Source organism: Drosophila gunungcola (assembly GCF_025200985.1).
Source record: "Drosophila gunungcola strain Sukarami chromosome 2R unlocalized genomic scaffold, Dgunungcola_SK_2 000006F, whole genome shotgun sequence".
NCBI classification, from domain to species: Eukaryota; Metazoa; Arthropoda; class Insecta; order Diptera; family Drosophilidae; genus Drosophila; species Drosophila gunungcola.
Window position 1 is genome coordinate 707,806 of NW_026453168.1, and position 23,473 is coordinate 731,278.

The window sequence follows — 23,473 nt, forward strand, 5'->3', positions numbered from 1 at the left end:
GAGGAATTGCAGCCAGGTACGCCGACGGGATCTGGAGAAACTTGTCGTGTATGCCCAGCAGAGTGTGTATCCGGCAACGTTTCCAGTCAAATTTGCTCGGCGGGGAGTTTGAATATTGGGGAACATTGGGGGTAGTTACTTTTGCTTTGGAATTGATATGCCAGTGAGCCATTTACCATTTACCTTTCATTTTCAGTTCTATGAATTGCTTTAATGCTAAATTTACATAACATATACAAGTAAATAGTAATAGTGCTTCATCAACAAAAGACAGTTTTCCCTTGTTACCTTAACAAACATGTAAAATTTCTAAAAGCAATATATAGTAGGGTGTTACCCTTGTAACTATAACAAGTGCAAAATTGAAAAATCTAAAAGACTATACAGTCGACTACATTTGTATTTTAATTATCACTGCTATGAGTCATATTGATTTTTTTTATTTATTGATTATTTTCACTACAATGACTTATATTGATTTTTCGATAAATATCTATATGAAACAAATGGTTTTTTTTCATAAGAAATTGTTGTGTTATAAATAATGACCTCTTGCTCGAACTCCAATTAAATTTTAAATAAAAGGTCGCAAAAGCAGCCATTATAACAAATTTTGTATAATTTGTATATTAATAAAACACACTTACAATTTTAAGCAAAACTATTTTTCATACATTGAAAATCATAGTTTAAAAAAGACCCCTTTAAGGACTCTCTGCACATTCTGATTTCTTATTTAAAACTTTACCATTTTAGATCAGGTCTGATTGTCAAAAATCTCAAATCTGAAAAATCAGAAAAATTGAAAACTGAGCAAACAGAATGTGTAAAGAGGCCTTGAAGGAATTCATAAGTAGACTAAAGCGTTTGATCTTTAAATAGAACTTACAATAATTTAAGGAGTTACCACACAACCCACCCTCGCAACATCAAGTGCTCATGCGCCTGTTCGTATGCGTGTGAAATCGGAAGTGGATGCCAGCCCCACCACGCCCATCGCAACTCCCCATCCTGGCTGTCCTGAGTGGAACATCTTCGCGTCGTAGTCGTAGTCACCGGGTTCCCCTTGACTGGGCGACAGGTGCTTCCGCATTTGAATGTCAACGGAAACCGCAACGGTACAACTTAGATAAACGTTTGCTCTTTAAATATGTGCGCAATGGCACAAGGAGCCTTGGGTGGCGTTGGAAAAGAAGCGAGGGTCGAGGGAAAACTGTCCCCATGTTTGAGCAACTGAACTTATGTGTAAAGCAGAAGCTACATGCGAAGTGGTTGTGGTTGGCAAAATGGGAGCATGGAAGTGCAAGTCGTATGGGGAGCGAGTGTGAGCCATGACAGGTGTATGCTTGGATAGATCTTGGCTTGGCTTATTGCTTACTCTCCAGATAACAAATATTCTAGGAACAGTGTACACGAATATGGGTGTGCGTGAGCGGAGAAGTGCCAAGGTGTTTGCTTTTGCAGGAGCTCAGTAAAATTGATTATGGGGAAATTGAGATGGATAAGCAAAGACGGAGTCGATAGCGACCAATAAGGATAGCATAGGACATCTATCGATACAACCACAGAATTCTAAAGTTATTTCTTTGACTTCCCTTAAAGCCAATATAAGTAATGACAATTGCTGAAATATACATTTCCAAAACGAAATCCCTTATATTTTCTGTTTAGTAACTATGCAAGTCCATTGATGTCCAAAAGTGCCGACTTTGAAACACCAAATACTGGTGGGAAGTACATTAGCTTTATTAAAAACGGCTCGACCTTTTTCAAATCCAGTTAGAAACTAAGCAGAAATGTTCGTTTTAACTGTTACACAAAAAGTTTTACAAAGCTCACTGTTTAACAAAACAAATGGGTCAGTATTTTATTATTTTATTTTACAATCTGAACACTTTTTATTAAGCCAGAACTTTGATTTGCCTGCGGAGAAGGTAAGGTGTCTTAAATGTAAAATATATTTTTAAAAAATGTTTATAACACGAAAGGATTTGAAACCAAATATTTGATGGGTGCCTTTTTCATAAGCCGCTATTAAATCGTAAGTCCTATACACACCCCTTGATATCTGGTAAGCTTTGGTACAAAATTTTAGTTTCAGTAGCAAACGTCAGACCATAAATATTAATTGCCGCCTTCTAAAATAAACAACTATGGAATATTTTTTCAATTCAAATGAATATTCGTGTGTATATTGTGTAACGGGCTTATTGGTTTTTACGAATATTTAATATTGCCTTTGCGACAAGTTGATCCATTACAAAAAGAGTTACATGTGCTCAGCAATGTTCACCAAATTATTCACAAAAATGTTGTATCAACCCGCTGATTGAATTATGCTTAATGACTGTTTGGGATTCCTGCAGCGATAATCCTTTTTTCGCAGTTGCTGTGGCTTCTGACATGCGTCATTGACGATTTCAAAAAAAGTTGATTAAGTTCCAAATCAATTTTCATTCAATTTAGGCAAATATCAAACAAATTAAATCACGCCCGAACAAATAGCAAAGCACCCGACTGCCCGAAAAAAACCACTCCATGCTAAACTGCTAAAAATAAAATCAATTAACAATAAATGCAAGCAATTAAATTCAATGCTCTTTGAGGGTGGACTGAGTGAGAGGCAAAGAAACGTTTGCCACAGATAAAAACAGGCCACTTAATTAAGCCGAAACTGGTGTGGGGACAAATGGAGAGTGCTATTGGCCCACATTTACACTGGCCGGTATGTTTTAAGTGCGAAACAATGTAATTTCATGGTAATCAGTCTGGGACCTGGCCCGGCATCTAATGCCACTCCAACTACCATCTACCGAACTACCAAACTACCGAACTACACAACTACCCAAATTTCCGGCTGTGTGCACAAAGCCATTGGGAACCGATGGTAAAGATGGAATAGGGCCAAAACCGAAGCTGAGCACTTGGGCCAGAAAAATGTCAGTTTGCAATTTTCTATGCCATTTAAAATAAATGAAAATTGCTCTTCATCCTCCACCGGCTTTTTCGGGTGTTTGCCATGGTTTGGGCCATGGTTTGGGCCAGCGCGTGTTAACGTAAATAAATTACACACACACATGGCCAGCAGCGAGTGGAAGCGGGACACAGATACGCAATCAAGTGGTCAGCGGCATGCAGCTTATAAATCAGCGCCAGCCGCTTGGGCGCAACATCAGCAAACATTTGGAGGATAGATGACCCCGGCATCGCGACCCGCATTGCGATGGACAGCTGAACGAATGAATGAATGAACGAGTGAACGAATGACCGAGTGAGTGGACGCCCGAATGACTGAATGAATAGATTGAGCGTCCAGCTCCGGATAGATTGCTTGTATAAATGTTCGGCTATTTAGTTTCGGTTTGCTGTGGTTTGACTTTGCTTGTTTTCCCCAGTCCCACCACCAACCCCATGCCTAACCCCATCTCCATTTCGCTTCTTTTTTTTGGGGGGGTGTGCAGAAGTTGATATGGCGCTTTTGTGTGTTTTAATGTTGTTTCTGGGACAATTGTCAGTCCGGCGAGAGCTGGGCGTCCGGGTCGGTGAGCTGAATCATTTTGTTTGACAAATAGCCGGACAATTAAGAATTAACTACCATCTGGTTAGGCCGGGTCCAGGGTCCATAAGCCGCTTTAAGTGCGCTCCCGGGATACACGAGCAGAAGAAAATCCGAGGCCTGATAACAACGATGCAGGGTTTGCAGCCCACTTGGGAACTACACATTTTAAGTAAGAAGTTATATAGCAAACTGATTAGGCAATCAAACAAAATGATGCACTTGTTTGGTATAATATTACAATGACCTGATCTTCGTATATTTAAAAACAGGGACCGAAAAAATATAAAATATTAATTTGGTGGACAACAAAAGATTCACAATTTAAAATTAATTTTTAAGTTTTATGTATTCGCTCACAAAATAATAATTTTTGTTTTGACCGAATGCTTATGATATTATATTAAAAACTTCATATTCATATCTATTTTTTGACCTAAAAAAATACTCAAAAAAAAATCGTTTTTTTTTTTAAAGTGATAACTTCTTTTGTCCAGCACTTAAAAAAAAAAACAATTTTGGTTTGCCTTTTAAGCAAATTAAAGCAAACCAAAGAAACTCCCCATTTCATATTAATTTAAAGTTTCTTCCTGTAAGAAAATTACCTTTCGACCCCTCAGACTCAATTAAATAACTGACACAGACAGGTGACTTTAAAGCCAACCCAAGAAGTTACTGTGACAACTTTAAGTATATAGTATAACTAATACGATAATGACATAAAACAAGTTAACGAACTTCGTCTAACATTGTAAGCAGTCAGTTTCTGCGCGTTGAGTGGTTCGAGTATGTTTCTAGCCTTAACCGCCTGCTCAGTGGCAGCATAGTTAACATTGCACCCTGACTTTGGGCCACTGACAGCAATTGACTGTCTAAGTATCTGGCACTTGAAGGACCACCACCCCCTTTCGCTTTGTCTGCGACGCGAATGCCGACGAAGGATGCCGGGCCTGTGTTTAGGTGAGTGGCAAGTACTTACACTTACATACTTGCAGCGAAAAGTAAAACAGCACTGGCAACAATGCCGCAGGATTGCTGTGTGGCCAACAAGGCGGGCGGATCATCTGCATATATTTATGTACATGAACAATATACAGTCTCCTATGATACAAAGGAGTCGTTGTCCCAAAGCAAACCGCACTCATGTGGTGCGGTTATATCTTAAAGCTCTTCTGTATCAACCCGCTCCCTTTCTTGAGAAATATTGCTATGCAAATATTTGTATTGCATATTTTGGGGCACGTGGTCGAATTCACGGTCTGCGGAGGAATAGGAATGTTTTGTACACTGGGTCTAGAGGGAGTGGCAGCGGGAATTGTCTCAAAACTGAAAACCTATAAGTAACCTCATAAAAAAAAATTGTTTTAAAAGCTAAACTATTGCTACATGAATTTTTTAAACTTTTTGGTAGTGTTAAATTAAAACCAGAAAATAATTTAATAAACGCTTTTCTGGTTTAAAAAAATCCTTAGAATTCAGTTATGTACTGTTGGGTATAGAAATTAATTAAAAAAGTATAGGGGCTTTAATATTCAGTATTGAAATTATACTATGGTTCACTTTAATACTGTCTGCAGTTTATTTTTAAGACACACTTATTATAACTAAACTTTAAGTTGGTTTTTTGGGTGCTGTTCTATATGCAAAAATATTTAGTTCTTTTCTTTAAATTCTTTCTACAAAACAATAACATTTTTAACGATTTTAATTTTAAGTTTGTATTGCCTAATCAACTTAAAACATAATAAAACATGTAAACCGGAACAGCGGATCCAAACTATCTATAGGTTAATAATATACATTTTATGATTCTATAAATTTGTACCCAAAAATACATAGGAAATGTAAATTTCTAATTGACATTTTAATTATTTTTTTTCCTTGGTGGAGCCAAGTCCGATCTTCTTTAGCAGTCATCGTCTTAGAGCAATTCACACACATTTAGGCTATAGCTTAAAGCTCATCTTTATTTGCCAGCTCTATTTTTTTTGAAAAATTTCGATTCAATTATTTGTATTGTTTACTTTTAGGCACTCGGCGGAATTTCCGTGCTGCGGGGGGATGAACCGGCGGGAAATTTACAGCTTACCGCGGACAAAAAAACAAACAAGAAGCATCCAGACGATAAGCTTCAGATGGCGGGCTACAAAAGCCGTGTCTCGGCTTTCGACAGAATCCATTCTCCTCCACGATGTCGCACACCTCAAAGCTGCCAGTCTATCTGCTCCTAGTCGCCATTTCCGTGGGTGGGAGTCTGTCCTACGATGTGCCCAAGGCCACCGTGAAGGTCAATTCGCCGAAGGGATTCGAGGTCTCCATTCCCGACGAGCCGGGCATCTCGCTGTTCGCCTTTCACGGCAAGGTCAACGAGGAGATGGACGATCTGAGCGATCAGACCTGGGCGGCCGATGTCGTGAGTTCCCGAAACGGACGCTGGACATATCGCAATCGGAACCAGCGACTACAGCCGGGAGATGTTCTGCACTACTGGACGACGGCGCGGTTTAATGGCATCGACTACCACAACTACAACCAGGTTCATGTGGTCGGCCAAGGGGATTCCCAGAGAATCGATGTGAACGGCTCCAATGGTGGTCGCCAGCCGATCGTTGCCAACGGCCACAACACGTTCAATATATATGTTCAATAAATAAAGCGTTAACACACGTTTGTTCTCTTTTATTACTAAGCTTTGTTAATAGCCAAAACAAAAGACATCTGAAGACAGCTTGAGCTCTTCATTCAGGTTTGTACTAGTATATTTCCAAACAAAAAGTAAGCATACTTCCGCAAGCCGAACCCTATATACCCTTGCTGTTATAAAATAAATTAACGGATCAATAAACAAACACGCATAGTATAAAACCGACAATCCGATTTAAAGGCATACATATTCAAAAGCAATGCAGCAATAAATATTTCGCCTATTAATTGTCCCATCATTCGAAAAAAAATGCATTATCATTATCATATACTACATGCAAAAAAAAAAAACCCTGCTGATGTAGATAACAAAATATATTTACTTAATACTGTACCCATTATTGTGTTAGATTTTTCCGATTTAATTAACTATTCCCTATGCTAAGTTATAAAAGTCAAATGAGACCTTAAGATAGAGAGTCTAATCTTAGTAAATTTATTCTAAAATTACAAATATATTATTACCTCCACTTAATCAGAAAAAAAAAACTCTAATCGTTTACTACTTCCAAAAACATGGTAATATGTCTATATATATTGCTCTTATTGATAAATTGTAAAGTTCCTTTATAATTTATAATTGCTTTAATAACAATAAACTTAGTTTGGGATGATTTTTAATGAATTTATTGGTGGTGCACCACCTAAACCCAAACAAGCAGCATTGACAGCCTTGTTGGCAACAATGTGTTTCAATAGCAATGCATGGTTTTGTTTTTTTCCATTAGGGCTATAAATCAGAGAAGCACTTTGTCACAGATACGCAAGTAAGTATCCGGATCGTATAAATCATACTCAAAAGTTCTTCAGCCCGCTCATCAAGCGAGTTGAAAGGGCGACATCCAAAAACTGCAACCGAGGACACCGACAAAAATGGACCAAGGAATTTAGTCAGGTATGACAGCACCACCCTCTATACACTCACGTCCATAAACAACTGCATAAAAGGTTGCGCCTGGACCATTTAACTTTCGCCCAAGGCTAACAGAAAGCAGATAAAACTTTTTACCATCGCTGTACTAGTTTAAGTTGCCCTTGGTACGCTTCTGGTTGCATAGAAGTTTCTGATTCAGCGTGTGTTGAAAAGTTTTAACTTTTAAGAAGAAGATGGGTGTGATTTTATCCACTGAAATAGGCCTGAAATAAGTCATTGGAAAATTGTTCTCCCTAAAAAAACTTATCAATAAAATATTTAAAATATTTATTTAAATGGGTTTTGTATTTATTAAACGAAAAACTGAAATTGCCTAATCATCACTTACCTATACTATTCAACATATTTTTTTATATCTTTTACTAAATATTACCTTGCCAAGTTTATTTTATTAAAACTAAACTGTACATTTTTAATATGTTCTTGGCACAAACTTATATTCAAGATGTTAATTTCTAGGGTATTACCATTAAGTTCAGTTCGGAAAAACCTACATCCGCTCCTGTTTTGTGTTAGTTTACTTTGCCTTGCGTTTGACCTGTCTCGCTGACCGCTTTCAGCCGAAAAGCGGAAACAGAAAATGTTGAGTGTGAACAGAAACCCATGGGAAAAGGAAATTATGCGCCTGACGACCTAACTGCTGGTATATAGATTAATAAATATATTATTATATGCCTGGTCAGGCCATTTGTCACAACTCATTTGCAGTGCATTAAGCATTTATGCGGTGAGATGCTCGCAAAGCATTTGCACTTTTTCGCCATTATACATATATGCATTTAAATACTTAAATATATAGTATATGCCAAATATCCAGGTTGGCATGTGCATGTGTGCACATTTCCGTGGAATGGAGGCAGGGAACTAAGTGTCGCTGTCAGCAACATTTGCGAGCAGGACTGCTCTCATTTTCTCATTTCGCTTGGCGAAAACTGCCAGCTAGCGGCAAGATTGTGGCATTTGCAGTTGCACTGCCACCACCTATATCCTGCACCTGCCACTGCCCCTGTCCCTGCATCACCCACTACCCCCCCCCCCCCCCTTGGACACCCGCACATGCTTCATTTAACGCCCATATACACACCATCGTTTTTCACATGACAGGCGCTAAAATGACTTGTGACGACAACATAATACGAAAAGTGTGCAAAATATATGTATACAAACGCTGCAAATTTTTTTTAAAGCCTCAGGTGAAGAGCACTTAATGTGGCACTTAAGCTGCTGATGCTCGTGACATTCAAGTATTATTTAAATTTAATTTATAAGCCTCTTCCACTTTTATTCAAACATAAAATAAATTATTTGCATTTACTTGGTAAGGTTTAATTTTCAACTTAATTCATTACTACTGAAAACCTTTAAATAGACGGACTTTTATTACATTTAGTTCCCTAAAGGTCCTCCTGTTTGACTTCCTGTTATGAGTTCCGATTTCTCCGAACTGGTTTTAAAAGGTCCTCCAGTTATTAATCCTCCTTGATGATTGCCAGTTTCAAATGGCCCTCCTGAATCACTTCCACTGACTAGGCCACTTCCATAGGGACCTTGGCCATTTCCTCCATAAATTAGTCCTTCGTGTTGATTGATACTGGCCAATGGACCTCCAGGTTTACTGCCACTGATCAGTCCATATCTTCCTTGATTTTTTTCAAAGGGACCTCCACTGCTTCCTCCAGAAATAAGTCCTTCTTTGGCAAATGGACCGCCAGTTCGGCTGTCACTAATGAGACCACTGTGGCCATCGTTTGCCCATTGATTCTTTCCAAAGGGCCCTCCACTATTTTGTCCAGAAATTAAACCTTCTTGACGATTGTTACTGGCGAATGGTCCTCCACTATTTTGTCCAGAAATTAAACCTCCTTGATGATGGTTACCAGCAAATGGTCCTCCACTATTTTGTCCAGAAACTAAACCTTCTTGATGATGGTTACTGGCGAATGGTCCTCCAGTTTTACTGCCACTGATCAGTCCACCTTCAGCTGGGCCATTATATTTACCACCAAAGGGACCTCCTCTGTTCCCTCCAGAAACTAGACCTCCTTGATGATTCCCAATTTGAAATGGGCCTCCTGTCTTACTTTCTCCGAACAATCCACTTCCAATTTGGCCGAAATATTCTTGATCGTTACTTTGAAAAGGACCTCCTGGTCTACCACCATGTATCAGTCCATTTTCTCCTTGTGAACCATAGTCTCTGTTAACAAGTTGTGCCATACTCGATCCAAGTACCAGCAGCATCGCAAGCAAAAGCGATCTCATTGTGAAGAAGGCAAATAGATGACTGATCGTCAAAACGTTTCGTGTTTATCTGAGATCAGTCAGCTAAAAAACCAGAAAATAAGCAGAGCTAGTCAAACAAAAATTAGCAAATAACTCAATGAATCAGATAACCCATCAATCAGTAGATGAGCTTATCAGCATTTTTCGAAGCTTCGAAAAGCTTTTAAACTCTGACATTCATTCATGTTTACCATCTACTTAGCTTTGAAAATCAAATTTGTACACTGCACACTGGGCTAGCAAACTTAAATGTTGGAAAAATTTGTTTTTTTTTTTAAATTTATCTAAATTATGACAAAATTTTAAAGAAATTCGTTTGAAGGATTTTTTGTAGCAAATTTTTAAAAATTCAATTTCATGCAAAATGAGTAAAAAATCAAAACATCAAGTAGAAATAAAAATTTGCTTTATATCTCACTTATTTCTTAAATATAGACAAACACTTTAAGACATTTTTTTGCCATGACATACTTTTCTGTACGATTACTTTTGGGTACCCTCGGAAAATATAAATAAAGTAATTCCTTTAAAAACACATTTTTTTAACAATTAAAAATAACAATATCTCCCGCCAATTTCACGTTGTTTTGCTTTAAGAATGGTTTCAGAATGGACTTAATTTGAAGAAGAGGCGGGTTTAGAAGTCTAATGCCAAAAGTATGCTGCATTCCTCATATCTTCTCAGACGAAGACTAAAATACACACAGAACATATGCTTTATTTTAAGTCTCTACATGAACTTAATCGTTTTAATACATTGTGGAACATCATACCACTTTACTATCAATACAAGTTACCTTATAACAAAATGTTAAATCCTATGCGGAATTTTCCGGTAGGAATGTTATTCCAGGCGACGCGTCGACGACCATAAATCGCAATCTTGAAACTTAAAGACAGCGAACGGGCGAAGAAAACGTAACATTCGCCCATGAATATAAATACGTGTCCGGGCCCAACTATTTCAGGAAAATGCGGGCGTCATCTAATGGGTGAAATATGAAGCCGCCACCCAACTCTGAAATGGGGAAAAGCCCGCGGGTCGTGAGCCGCGAGTAAAAAAGCCGGCAGAGTGGCAAATTAATTATAAAAGATTCCGCTGCCACCAAGTTAAATATTTTTGCTCAACTTCGGTTCAAACTGTGGACGGACACGAGGCGTAGCCGTGGAAAATAAGTTGCCAGTAACTTGACGCACATTTGTCAGGTTTTTCCCGTGAAAAGGGGTTAGTGGGCGGTACAAGAGTTGCCGGTCTACAGGTGTCCTTATGCAAGGAGAGAGTGGAATTTTCCTTTACAAGCGCACGGTGTGGATGGGGAGCGGCTGATATATGGCTCTTTGAAATTAGTCCAAGTGCAAAATGTCTTGAAAGGAGTAAAAAATTGAGCGAATGGAGAAAAAAATTGAGCAAAATTGAGAAGAATTGCATAACTTTGTCAGGCTGTTGTCGATGTTGTTTCCTCTGGGGTAGGCAACAAATTTTACTTAAATGTTACCAGAAAATCATTATAATATATAAATAATTTGATTATTTTAACAAGTTCATTTATATGTGCATATCTATTGATAATGCAGTGCACGCTTGATTACTTTATGTATTGAATATTTATTTTTTAATATCCAATGAATTTGTTACCTCATATGAAATAACATACATGTCTGCAGACATCTTCACTACTGTGTGAAAACCTATTGTAACCCTCATAAGCAGCTAACTACTATCAGCTTCCATCAAATTAGAAATTAATTTATTAGTTTATTGGTTCAAAGTGATTGAGTATATTGCCTTAAAGCTTCTCCTCTATCACTAAACAACCAAATTAGATACCGTGTAAATAAATTTGCATGGACAACGTGTAATTTGCTGGCTCTACATTTGAAAACACTTGTGCTGTTATCCTGGATCATAACAAATATATATATGTATATGTATAAGTATATATATTCCTGGGCAATGTACTCAATTAGCGTTAATGAATCCTCATCCCCTTGCTGGTAATGCCTGTAAAGTAAAGCCCTCCCCAATAATTGAATTAATGTCGCTTCGCTGACGCTCACTTTGCCCCAAGTTGTTGTTTACTTATTAGGCTAATTGTGTTCATTAAGACCACCTGCCTTTGTGCAAGTACTTTAAAACTCGAGATTGTTGCCATTTTCGATTGATCAAATGCACTTTCCGTGTCTTTGGCCCCCTCGCTCTCTTCTCTTGGCACTGTTCTAACAATGGCTCACGTCGCAAGTCATCTGCAGCAGCCCAACATCGTCGTCTGCATTTCAAAATCACACACAAAACATTGGCCAAATGCGAAAATGCAGTCAGAGTGCAGTATGCAGTGTCTCCTAACCCAACTAACTTACTACCAACAGATCCACCGCTCCACCCACTAGCTCACAAACTTATACCGGAAAAAAATGTTGATACTAAGAACTTGCTATCAAACAATTTCTGTTAAAATTTCAAATTGAAGTTTGATCATAAAATTTGTGATCAAATTAAAGGTGGTTTTAAATTTAAATCCTTTTTTTTATTTCTTCTATATATTTTTAAACGCGACTTTGGTCAATTGGTTTTAAGATATAATTGATATCTAAAACTGTTGTTTTTTGAATTTTTTTCATACTTGTATTTAAGACTGGAATTGTGTAACTTAAAATATTAACGCTCCAAATAAACAAAAAAAAATAAAGGAATAGGAATAAAATCGCTCTTACCCCAATTTGCCCCCTACGTTTTTTTTTAATTGCACATCAATTAAATTTGTTCATAGAAGAGACATTGCATAAAATAATTTATAAAGTGTTTGATTTTAAATCGCGATTTATACATCAGTGTATGGGGATCGCCCCCATTGAACACATTTTTTTGTGATTGTGCAGTCAACCGTTGATAGAGACATTGAAGAGAGACAGAGAGCATTTGCTCTAGAGAAAGAGTGAGAGAGAGGGAATAGAGAGATAGAGAGGGAGAGGGAGAAACGAACAGAGTGAGAGAACAAATACCTCTAGTGCTATTTTGTAGCTCTGTGCTTTGTGGAAATGTTTGTTGTTGCTGGCGCTGCTTACGCTCTGCAATTGTTGTTATATTTAGCATCGCAGACGCAATTTATATAAAGTTTAATTGATTGGAAAATCAAATCGATTCGATTCGCACTGCAGCAGCAGCAACAGCAACATTAACAACAACAGCAACAACAGCAACAAATGATACGGATTTGCCTTTGACCAGGCGCAGATTGTAGGGGCATTCCCCTAGTCCAAAACGGAAATCGACATCCATGGCCAACCTACAAGCCGTATTTCAGTCTGAAAGTCGTTTGTCTTGCCGCCGTTTGGAAACATTTCTGATCTCGTTTTGCTGTTGGGCTAATGTACGTCGCCCATAAATACGATAAAGAACATTTGGGGGTGGCAATAAAAGCCAAAGCCACACATTGAGGTTACATTAAGCTTTTTAACCTGAACTTGACAGGCTGAATTCAATTACAGCCCCAATGTGCTAAAACAGTGCGATAAATAATTTAACAAGCAAGTCAATTTACACAAAACTTTCCTTTGGGGCGGAGAAGAACATTGTACATGTTATAAACAATGAACAATTATTATTTAATAAGCCTTTCCATTAACAGAAATCAATCGTTTAATTGGTGTCTTTTAAGCCAAACACATAAACATAAAGTTCACTTGGAAATGGAACTCAAGTTTACTGTGTAAATATAGCTAAAATGGTCAATTTGTTTTAATGGCATAATAATAAGTCCAAAAATACCTGGGAATAAAGTTAACCAGAGGTTAGTGCAAACTCAAAACCTTATTAATTCGTTTCCGATCCACTTGAAACTAATCATCCGTTTATGTGTAGTACTTAATCCAACGAAAATAAACCAAAAACTACAGGAAATAACCGCCGTAGTATTTACACTAGTCCAACTATCAAAATACTCATTTCAGCATTAACTAATAAGCTCTTGCCTAACTAGCAAAGCAACAGTATGCACACTAACATGCAGACTCTGACTGTAATAGTTTGCACACCCTGCTAATTCAGTCTTCCCCTGGAAGCAGTCCAACTTTTAGCACCGGCATTTTATTTTCCACTTAACAATTGCTTTATTTTACCACTGCGAGGCCTCCCTCCACCATCTGTCGAACTTATCCTAATCCACAGCCACTCAAACGGAGCAGCAACAACGAAGCACTTGTCGTTAACAAACAACGCAATACCTGTTTAATTTTTATTGTGAAACTTGACTTGGCGGGAGAGCTTAACTTTTCCCGATGCAGCGCCGCTTAAATACAGACAACCACCCAAACACCCAAACACCCACCCACGATACACCCACCGTCCACCCAACGCCCACTCAACACCCGTGGGTCACGGATGATGTCAATGGCCGGGCATTCGAGCTGGGAGCGAGCAGTTCGACGATATGTTTAATGGCACTAGCAATGGAAAAAGTTGTACGTATAGCAAGGCAATTCAATTGAAAATAATTAGAAACGTTGCCACATGGCGAAACTTCTTAATTGCCCGACTATTGTGCGTCTACACTAAACAAAACCTCTACTTAATGACTCAATTTCTTTATTGACTCAAAGTCAATGTAGTTTTTTAGAACTTTTGGATACAAATAATATGTATTTTTTTTTTTAGACATTTAAGGTCGGGTAAGAACAAATTATTTTCTATTTTCAATACTAGGATATCTGTTAGTTCGTTCCGCCAAAACCCTTCCAAATTTCTTTACTTTTGGATTTAAAAAAGTGTATTCAAAAGAGTACTTTTTAGGAGCCAAAGTTAAAAGATACAAGCTTTGAAAAATTTTTTATCCTTCCGTATAGTTTATTTTTTCATAAAATTTTCTTACAAATTTGTTTTAAGTGTATGTGACAATCGTGGAACGAGGGTTTGACTGAGAATTGAAAGAGTGCAAAGCACAGAAAATTGCATTATGCATAAGCCGCTGGCTTGAGCCATTATCGAACCACTCACGTATCCAAACATCGGCCGAGAAAGAGAGACACTGAGGCAATCCAAGAGATACGAATCGAATGAGAGGTAGAGAACGACTTGGCGATAGGAGGCGTATAAAATAAGTGTGTCTATATAATGCTAAGTCATTGGAACTCCTCGCCTTGACCATGTACCTCAGTCGGCATATCGCGGTGCTCTTACTCTGGCTCTGCTTCGCCATCCTCACGGGTGAGTGTTGTATATATATATATATATATATATATATAGCTTTCAAATTTGTAATAAGTATTTTTTATACCCGAAGTGCATGGCAATCCGTGGCGCTGGGGACCGGCCTCAAACTCCGGACCAGTTGGTGGACCCGCCTGGAATGGCGGAGAAGACGAGTCTACCGATAATATCATATACCGTTCAAAGGGTAACGGAAACGGCAAGTGGCGTTACTAATTTTACCCAAGTGGAGGAGGCGTGACCAACTACCGAGTCGTGATGCGCTTTCCAGTAAACCTATGAATATGTTTTTAATAGAATCTTATTCGATAATACTCCATTCATTGCCATACTCAAATAAATATATATTTGACTTCAAAATAAAAATTATATTTGTCTATACATTTATATTTACATTTTATTTAATAAGCGAAAATTTGCTTATATAGAAGAACAATTTTTTTCAAAATGTTACACTTTGCATAAATGCGAATACTAGAAATTGATTTTGGTATGCTAAAAACGAACTTAGCCCTAAAATTGCTCAATTAGGCAAGGATTTACAAATAAAAAAGGTCGTAAGGCAACTATATGACATTTTAAAAATTCTTTGCCAAAAAAGTTTTAGGTTTTTTAAATATAATAATAGGCTATTGTCAGGGGGATAGCCTGTTTTCCTAGTCCCCAAGAATGTATTGAAGCCAAGTAGTATATTTTGGAATAGCCAATTTTACTTGTGCGAAAGCCGATGTTAGTAGTGCCTAAAAACATTTTCCCTAATTACTTACATTTCAATGTCTTCTAAGCTTAAAACGCTTAAACAGTTAACATTTATGAGCTGTAACCTATCATTAGTTACTTTATTATGCCTGGGCTAAGGTAAACTTATAACCTTCATGTTTTTGTATATATAATGCAGCTTTATTGAAAAAATTTAAATATGTATGAAATATATATAGATAAACGGTTATTTAAAGGTTTTTTGTTTACAGAATCCGTCGAACTGATAATCGTCAAAGTCTTATTGATAAGGTTAAAAACGAGTAATATGGGAATTTTTCAGATTGCCTGGCTCGACCGTCAAAACAAAGCAGGCACGTGCTTTTTTTAAATTTTCTACAGTATAATGCCAATTGCACCACGCCCAACTGCGGCCGGTTTATGGCAAATGTGCGTACTACTGGCCTGGCTAAAAAGCTTTCCCGATTTGACACGCTCAACACTCTCTCGATCCGTCAAAATCGGGAGTCGATTGGCAAGCCGGTGACTCAGTGGATCGGTTGCTTTGCAGCTCAACCGCAAGTAAACAAAACAAACCCGTCGCTGGCAATTCCCCGGCAATCGCACCGCTGACCTCCTCCCCTGTGTTATCTGCCAATGTGGAAGAGTGCTACTATAGTACACTGAGAACGAATCATATAGAATATATGGGTAGAACGGCGGCGGCGTGCGATGCGCTAGTATAAATAGCTGACACTTGACTTGGCTTTCGTATAGTCAATGCAACATGGGCTCGCGAACTGGAACTTGGATATTATTGGGCCTGGTGGCCGGCGTCGCATCTCTGGCTACTGGTAAATAAAAATATTTTGCTAGAATTCCTGGATCCCAGCTATCGACTACAAACTTGAGAAGTTACGTTAGGCAAGCTTACACATTCAATAAGTGCTCCTATCCTTCAAACTCAAATAGAACCATTGCGATGCTGTCATCCTTTAATATGTAATCGTCGTTTTGTTAATTACCTGTAAATATTTTATGTCCATAGCTCCAAACAAGTAATACAAAGTGTTAAGCAAATAGTAATTTTTCACTGGTAAAAAAAAACGTAGGAAATCCAAATATTTTATACTAAATTTAACTATTTTATGCTTTGACTTGCATCCATTGCGGTTTTAAGTTATTCTTTACATTTAAATAAAATAAAAACAGTTTGTTAGACTCTTTCGGATTTTAATTAATATATATTTTTTTTTAAGCTAAAACCATATTCATCTTAAATAAAATGCATTCAAATCAAATAGTATACTTATATATTGAATATTATTAATATTTTAATATTAATTAAACATACAATTTTGAATTCAATAGTCCATTCTATTCCATTTTTGTATCAGTGTAGTTAATTTTAAAATGTGGTACTTTTGTTACTTTGTTTTGAAAATTGGTAGCCTGCTGCTGAACATTAAATAATAGTGACTTGAACTTGAACAATTGAACTGTGAAACAATCTCAAGAAATTTACTAAATATATTTTTCCTATAGCTGCGAATGTTCCGCAATCCGATGAGCAGCGGATTCTGCAGAACAATGGGAAAACTTTCCTATCAAACGGAGCTGGGCAGATCATCCGAGGAGCAGATGGCAAAACGATCTTGATTGGATCGGATGGCAACAGGATCGTTGTGAACGATGCTTCCAGCGAAGAGGAGTCATCCCAGGACTACGGACAGAGTAATAGCAACGTTATTATCAACGGCCAGTCGGGTTCCACCCTAATTCAGAGCGATGGGCATAGCTACATCTATGGCGACGCAAGCCAGGGAAGTTATATCAACAGCAACGGACGCAGTTTGCGGATCATAAATGGAGCAATCGAGCTGAATGAACATGGACAGGTGTACACGTTCCAGCCAAAGGCAGTGGGTGTGAACGAGAAGGAAACGGTTGATATTAACGGACAGCCGGCCCAGGTGGAGTACTCCAATGGCGATATCGTCATCGAACTGGCCGACCACACGGTGATCGCCAAGATAGGTGGCCGCACCTTCCTGGGCGATCGCTACTCCTTTGACAACCGCGACAAGCTGGAGGCCGAGGCGAAGAACTACGCCCAGCGTATCGAGCACGAGGTGAACACCAGTATCCAGAAGTCCATGGAGGAGCTGAACGCTGAGCTTCAGCGAACCCTGGGCAACCTGTTCGTCTAGGACCAAGTAATTGTACATAAAACGCTCTAAATAAAGCGCATTTGCAGCATATGTCTCGCCTTAAAACTTAAGGTGTGTAGATTTTGGTGAATTGCCGGCGGAACTATTGAAGTCTTTGGTAAATGCAAATTTAGCAGCCAGCCCATGAGGTGTTCTTAGTAGACATAATCTCCCTATTCACACTACCTACGGCCTCGAGTGTGTGTGAGTGTTTGGCCCAATTACCGGGAATTACCGGCCAGCTTAAGTTATGCGATTGATAAGCGGAAAATTCGCATTACCAGAGTCTTAGGCATTTGTTAATTGCAACGGCAGTGCAAACAATTGTGGGCGTGTTTCTGTTGGAATATAATTACCGAGCTTCTTGGTATTTGGATGAGGGATCTTCATCTAAGGCCCTGGCCCATTTGACCCTGCTGCTGCCGACTGTCGACTGTCTTACTTTTTATTGGTATTTCCAATCGAATTTAATGAATTCTTAATTAGTAACCTTGATCTTTTGTTCGCTTTAAATTGTCAAATTGTGATGCAAAGTTCACTTAGCTAGACGCAAATGAATGCCAACAATGTTCGTAATTTAATTAGGACTGGTCAAAGATATTTTTATAAGCAAAAACAATTTGATACCACTTTAAAATTGTTTTATAAAAATAATGTTATGGAGGCTTCTAGATCATATATATTTAAAGGAACTTTGACAGAATGACATTTGAACTATAATTATACAGGAATATAAACGTTTGACAATTGGATTCGATACGATAAATAGTTCGCACCAAAAGACTAAAGTGTCTAAATTTGTAGTGTCTATTTATGCACTTCTCTCTAATGCCAGCCACTGGCGATATTCTGAGTGGGAAAAAGTGGCCAATATAAGAGGATGAACTTTCCGCTGACCAAATCGCAGTGGTCCGCCTGGCACTCCGATTTCTACAAATCTCCGCATAATCGTCTGGCCCAGAATGTGTGCACCGCTCGCGATCCCATCAACGTGTGTCTGCGTTCGCTTGCCGACTTGAGTGCTCAAGTATTTTCTGGCGAAAAGACCTGGCATACTGTCGACATGCAGGGAAAGGCCACCACAGGCGGTCCTGGTTGGATTTGCACGGGTCTGGACCTGCTGCGCCAGGAAATGGACCGAAAGGTGCCGCTTCCGGCGGACTTTGAGCTCTCCGCAGCCCATTTGTTCTTCTGGCACAAGCTGGAGCGATGCAACTACTTCCTGTGGACGGTGGCCGATCTGCTGATGCAATGCGAACCGCTAGATGGACGCTGCTTTCGACATTTCATGAAGAACGCCATTCCGGATGGCGGCAACTGGCAAATGTTTGTGAATCTGGTCAAGAAGTACGGCGTAATGCCCAAGAAATGTTACTTGTCCAGCCAGAGGATACGAAATATGAACAAAATACTGAGGAGCAAGGTGGGTACAATCGAACAATCGAAAATGAGTGAACAACAACTTTATTTTACAGCTCCATGAGTATGCCAGCAAGCTGCATGCCCAGTTCACTTTCAATGGCAATGGCAAACGGCTGCCGGAACTTATTCACAGCATGATTCCGCAATTGTTCAATGTGCTAAGCATTTGTTTAGGAGAACCACCTGAGGTTTTCACCTGGACGTACTACGACCACAAGAAACGCTACCAGTCCCTGAGTGACTTGACTTCAGTGCTCTTTTACGAGGTGATGGTGGCACACACGGTCGATGTGGACGCCTTCGTTTGTCTTGGTCATGATCCTCGGATGTCCTCCAGTTCGTGGACCAACTATCAGGTCACCCATAGCTCCAATATGATAGGTGGTGAGCTGCACAGGTATAACAACCAATCCATGGATGTTATAATGCACATCATTGTGGATTCTTTGGCCGGCGACAAGCCTGTTTGGCTGAGTTGCGACCTTCACAGTCGACTTAGTGGCAAATCGGAGCCTTTAAGCCTTAAGTCCCATAAGTTCGACTTGGTTTTTGGCCTTGAAGTGGGCATGTCCCTGTCCAAAGCGGAGAGACTCCTCTACAAAGATTCACGGCGAGATGCGGCCCTACTGCTCACATCTGTTGGCTTGGACCCCATGAACCAGCCCTTGCAGTTCCGCACCATTAGCGCTTCGGTTATGGGCAATAGCTCATCCAGCGTGAGTATTAACCAAGCCGTCGAGGATGGGCCCAAAAAGGAGGAACTAAAGTCCTCCAAAAATAGGGCCATTTCAATGGATGCTGACTGGTTGAGGGAATATGCCTTCGAGATTGTGGTTCACGAGAAGTTCGTGCCACCAAACGTTCTATATGCCAGTAGAATCCCCCACACCAAAGAGCTGCCTGCCTGGGATCCCATGGGTGCCTTTCTTAAATAAAAATCTAATATCACACACTTAAACTAAAAACACTATTTCCTTACACAGAAAAACAATTTGAAGTTCTGTATTAAGTTAGTCTTAGATACTTGGTTAATCGCTTTGAAATGTTCACATGCGAAATCAATTTTACATTGTTCAGTTTAAGAATTTTCATTAAGTTGTAGGGGCCTATTTAGAAGATTGGAATATTCTGCTTAATACTAATAATGAATTGAATTTTTATTAACCATTTTCCATACACAGAAAAACAATAAGACTAGAAATTTTACTCGAGTTGAGTTAGACTTGATACTTATCAAATCACTTACCGTTACCGTTTTAACATATCGACTTTAGATAATATTAATAATTCAATGATCAAAATTAAGCCTATTGTACCTGCGTAACTATTTTAGTATGCTGTAACGTCTACTTCCGTTTACATATAACATCGTTCTTCCGTCTTCTTTATTGAAAATAAATTGTAGCAGATTCTTAAGCAGTTCTTGGAGTCCACTATGAACTCTGGTGTCAGCCGCCAATCGCTTGTACAAAGTTATTTAAAAATTCCGCAACGTTGTGTCCTTTGTGGCAGTTGTTGTCATCGTCACCGAGGCGCGACCTTCACTAAGTTTTTCGGGAATCGGTGCTACGTGCCCGGCATGCCTAATTAGGCATTAGAGAGTTCCCATTGCGAGTTGGCAAAGTGGCCAGCAAGACGGCAGCAACTGTTCTCGACTTAGGGGATTTGCGCTAAGGAATTTGCCTTTTGCATAAAATAAAAACAACAGTCTTAATCTTTGACTTTAAGGCCAGGCGTCTTTTGTTTTATTAAATTTACTACAAGTACATGTTTAAAATGCGGTCTACCAGATGCGTCGGCCCTGGTTGTAGTACGGGTTGGGTTGCATATATCCGGGATATGCTCCGGGCACCACCCGCTCCACAATCACAGGCTGCACCACCACGGTCTTCGGCTGGAACAGTTTGCTTAGGAGATGACGAGGCCGGCGTATGCTGTTAGTGATCTCGTCTGCCGATGATGATGGATCTGCGGATCCCGCATCTGAAGGATTGGCCAATGAAACAACATGCTGCTCACCATCTGGCAAACCAACATCTGCAGCGTGGTTATCAGGAAATGCCAATACCATGGCAAAGGTGAGCGTGCTGAGCAGAAGAATGGCCACGAATTTCATCTCAAAGTGTGTTGTACGATCTCTGGTCGAAAGTAAACTGAATGCTGCAGAGTCCTGATTCATCCTTAAATAGGTACTACAGGTAGATGATCAGGTAGCACTCTCTACCTGACCCAGGATTAATGAAATTCATCCCTTGAACAGAATTCACCTGGTGATTAGCCTGCTACAATTCCCAGAAGTACTTACTGCCTTATGGTTTATGGCTTATGGTTTATGGCTTAAAAAGACAGGGTTTTTGTAATTTTTGGAATGCTTCAAACTAGTTTTATTAGCTTCGATGTGGTTCCCTTTTACATGCACAAACGCCCAACTTTATGCTATACATTCAGATACCTTTAGAGCACAATGAACTGAGGTGGTGCTGGTAGACCGTCCGGTGGGGGCGGCATTCCAGGTGGAGCCTGACGACGTTGCTGTAGGATAAAGGAATCCTCATAGATTTCAAACCACTTGGGCTTCTTCATGGTCTGTACTTACGCGGAATTGTTGTGGTGGTGGCGGAGGCTCATTGGCTAACAGGTTTTCCTCAAAGACATCACGACGAGCCTAAGAAAAAATGTAATTATTATAATAAGTAGTTCAAAGGTATTACCTATTTAATAGCTCTCTTTAAACTATACAAATTTACGTTATATAAGTTTTGAAGTAAGTGAATGCATATTATCTACTATGGATATTGTCAATTTTCTACTGAAAACTGACGATTCTCCATAAAGGTTAAGACTCGCATAAAAAGGTATACAAATACACATTTAAAGTGTGTTTTTTTTTGTTAAGCAACATCATCTGAATCAGCAAACATTCCAAATAAAAAGTATAACCTTTTTCAAACCATTTCTCAAACCAGAAAAGTGTACGTTATATAAGTTTTTAGTTAAATGAATATCTACTATTTACTGTGGCACTTGACAATTTTCACTGTAAGCAAACATAAAGATTAAGACATGTGCAATGTCAAATTTTTTGAAATTTAAATGAAGACCCTTTTTTTTAACAATGCATTTAATCTTTTCATATCTGGGGACTAAATTCTTTTGCAGATTTTCGGTCGCCGTGGTTTGTTGTCATGGAGAAAAGCGAACTTCAATTGAGAGACATGGCGTCTTGCCTTAAATTAGGCATTTCACATTTGTTTGAATTAAGAGGGCTAGACGCTAGTGCAGTGCCTCCTCGTAATCGAGCTGGTTCATCTGCTCTGGCTGCCCATTTTGGGTTTTGGTGGACCAAGAGTCCGAGGCTTCGTTGGCCTTCAGATTGACCTTCTTGTACTTACCCGGTTCAACATCCCGACAATATTCGGTCCCTGCAAGGACAGACGACGATTAAACCCGTTGATATGTCACAACAAACCACCGAATCATACCTCTGCTCCGTTTGTGGTGCCCCCGCCACGTCCGTCGACACCGAAGAGGGTCAGAGCCACAACGTAAATAACCAAAACAACGCAAAATAGCTTCATTTCCGAGCTGTCACGTTCTTACGGCTCACTAAAATGGTGAAAATTGTGTTTTCTGTACAGTTGCTGCCAGTTCGACTTCTTTATATACCCGATAATTCCGCTGGGGGGATTTCATTTAATTGGCTTGTTGGCGGCTTTATCCGGAATCTTGTAAATTTGTGGCCGATGCATGTCAGGCGATAGAAAAAAAACACGTTAATTGGATATTAAAATCGTTATTGTTTAAGATGCATCTTGCAGTTACATCGAAACACACAAAGTTACCGCTTGAGTGAGAAGTTTAAAATAATTGCATTATCAAATCATTCTATCGACATGAATTTATTCCTCATTTCTAGAACAGAGAAACCTTTTTTATTTAAAATGATTTAATTATTATCAATATTATATCACTCTTTTTTTTAATTTTAAAAGATTTGTGCAAACGAGTCTGGCGAAAGCAAAATCAAATGATTTGTAATATGATACAAATTTCAATGTAAACCTGTTTTTTAAAGGCATCTTCGCTGTTTCCTGGAAAGCATGACTTGATGTTTCTAAAAATAGTACAATTAAAGGATCTTGAATGATACGTTTATAGGAAATTGAAAGTATTAGAAAATATTACAATATTTTATATTTTTGAGATTTTTTAAAGCTGTTTCGCAGTGCAACAATTAAATTGCAACCGGTCAAGGTGTTACCTCGAATACGCTTTACAGCTGCAATCTCCGTGTTCCGTTGCCGGGTATTGTTACCATTACGGCATTATGCAACAATTTGCTACCGCTCCTGCGTCGACACGCCCCCTGCCGCCCCCGCGATAGAGACAAATGATTCAACGTCTCGCGCTATTTTTCATTATTTCCGCTTGTAAACGCCACAATGCGTCCACGTTTGCTAAGC

At 39.0% G+C, this 23,473-nt stretch overlaps 7 protein-coding genes across 8 annotated transcripts; 4 read left to right on the top strand and 3 right to left on the bottom strand.

Moving 5' to 3' along the window:
• Nucleotides 1–5,712: 5,712 nt before the first annotated feature.
• On the top strand, nt 5,713–6,224 carry LOC128254677 (gram-negative bacteria-binding protein 3). The gene has a single exon (XM_052983893.1). The coding sequence runs from the start codon at nt 5,748–5,750 to the stop codon at nt 6,204–6,206; it is 459 nt and encodes a 152-aa protein (XP_052839853.1). The 5' UTR covers nt 5,713–5,747; the 3' UTR covers nt 6,207–6,224.
• A 2,185-nt stretch (nt 6,225–8,409) lies between these two features.
• On the bottom strand, nt 8,410–13,737 carry LOC128254985 (keratin, type I cytoskeletal 9). Its single transcript, XM_052984380.1, has 2 exons — nt 13,698–13,737; nt 8,410–9,518 (listed from the first exon to the last, which is right to left on the bottom strand). The coding sequence occupies exon 2, from the start codon at nt 9,453–9,455 to the stop codon at nt 8,580–8,582; it is 876 nt and encodes a 291-aa protein (XP_052840340.1). The 5' UTR covers nt 9,456–9,518; nt 13,698–13,737; the 3' UTR covers nt 8,410–8,579.
• A 780-nt stretch (nt 13,738–14,517) lies between these two features.
• LOC128254986 (uncharacterized) lies at nt 14,518–15,060 on the top strand. The gene is made up of 2 exons (XM_052984381.1): nt 14,518–14,676; nt 14,753–15,060. The coding sequence occupies exons 1-2, from the start codon at nt 14,616–14,618 to the stop codon at nt 14,893–14,895; spliced, it is 204 nt and encodes a 67-aa protein (XP_052840341.1). The 5' UTR covers nt 14,518–14,615; the 3' UTR covers nt 14,896–15,060.
• A 1,011-nt stretch (nt 15,061–16,071) lies between these two features.
• On the top strand, nt 16,072–17,639 carry LOC128254868 (uncharacterized). Its single transcript, XM_052984216.1, has 2 exons — nt 16,072–16,232; nt 16,924–17,639. Exons 1-2 carry the CDS (start codon nt 16,166–16,168, stop codon nt 17,586–17,588), a joined length of 732 nt encoding a protein of 243 aa, XP_052840176.1. The 5' UTR covers nt 16,072–16,165; the 3' UTR covers nt 17,589–17,639.
• Nucleotides 17,640–17,792: 153 nt separating this feature from the next.
• On the top strand, nt 17,793–20,571 carry LOC128254867 (bleomycin hydrolase). 2 transcript variants are annotated; one of them, XM_052984215.1, is made up of 3 exons: nt 17,793–19,011; nt 19,064–19,726; nt 19,792–20,571. In XM_052984215.1, the coding sequence occupies exons 1-3, from the start codon at nt 18,469–18,471 to the stop codon at nt 19,810–19,812; spliced, it is 1,227 nt and encodes a 408-aa protein (XP_052840175.1). In that variant the 5' UTR covers nt 17,793–18,468; the 3' UTR covers nt 19,813–20,571. The 2 variants fall into 2 exon arrangements, with proteins under 2 accessions (XP_052840175.1, XP_052840174.1); XM_052984214.1 differs by having other exon boundaries at nt 19,064–20,571.
• A 149-nt stretch (nt 20,572–20,720) lies between these two features.
• On the bottom strand, nt 20,721–21,171 carry LOC128254869 (uncharacterized). Its single transcript, XM_052984218.1, has one exon. The coding sequence runs from the start codon at nt 21,124–21,126 to the stop codon at nt 20,794–20,796; it is 333 nt and encodes a 110-aa protein (XP_052840178.1). The 5' UTR covers nt 21,127–21,171; the 3' UTR covers nt 20,721–20,793.
• Nucleotides 21,172–21,361: 190 nt separating this feature from the next.
• On the bottom strand, nt 21,362–22,833 carry LOC128254786 (uncharacterized). Its single transcript, XM_052984085.1, has 4 exons — nt 22,493–22,833; nt 22,403–22,432; nt 21,607–21,675; nt 21,362–21,542 (listed from the first exon to the last, which is right to left on the bottom strand). Exons 1-4 carry the CDS (start codon nt 22,586–22,588, stop codon nt 21,465–21,467), a joined length of 273 nt encoding a protein of 90 aa, XP_052840045.1. The 5' UTR covers nt 22,589–22,833; the 3' UTR covers nt 21,362–21,464.
• Nucleotides 22,834–23,473: the final 640 nt, after the last annotated feature.

Bases quoted from the DNA above. Each gene is read 5' to 3' on its own strand.
- LOC128254677 (XM_052983893.1), top strand. From the start codon at position 5,748: ATGTCGCACACCTCAAAGCTGCCAGTCTATCTGCTCCTAGTCGCCATT.
- LOC128254985 (XM_052984380.1), bottom strand. From the start codon at position 9,455: ATGAGATCGCTTTTGCTTGCGATGCTGCTGGTACTTGGATCGAGTATG.
- LOC128254986 (XM_052984381.1), top strand. From the start codon at position 14,616: ATGTACCTCAGTCGGCATATCGCGGTGCTCTTACTCTGGCTCTGCTTC. The intron at 14,677-14,752 runs GTGAGTGTTGTA...TTATACCCGAAG, and splicing joins CTGCTTCGCCATCCTCACGG to TGCATGGCAATCCGTGGCGC.
- LOC128254868 (XM_052984216.1), top strand. From the start codon at position 16,166: ATGGGCTCGCGAACTGGAACTTGGATATTATTGGGCCTGGTGGCCGGC. The intron at 16,233-16,923 runs GTAAATAAAAAT...TTTTTCCTATAG, and splicing joins CGTCGCATCTCTGGCTACTG to CTGCGAATGTTCCGCAATCC.
- LOC128254867 (XM_052984214.1), top strand. From the start codon at position 18,469: ATGAACTTTCCGCTGACCAAATCGCAGTGGTCCGCCTGGCACTCCGAT. The intron at 19,012-19,063 runs GTGGGTACAATC...TTTATTTTACAG, and splicing joins ACAAAATACTGAGGAGCAAG to CTCCATGAGTATGCCAGCAA.
- LOC128254869 (XM_052984218.1), bottom strand. From the start codon at position 21,126: ATGAAATTCGTGGCCATTCTTCTGCTCAGCACGCTCACCTTTGCCATG.
- LOC128254786 (XM_052984085.1), bottom strand. From the start codon at position 22,588: ATGAAGCTATTTTGCGTTGTTTTGGTTATTTACGTTGTGGCTCTGACC. The intron at 21,676-22,402 runs GTAAGTACAAGA...ATTTTTTCTTAG, and splicing joins TTGTCGGGATGTTGAACCGG to GCTCGTCGTGATGTCTTTGA. The intron at 21,543-21,606 runs GTAAGTACAGAC...TTTATCCTACAG, and splicing joins CACCACCACAACAATTCCGC to CAACGTCGTCAGGCTCCACC.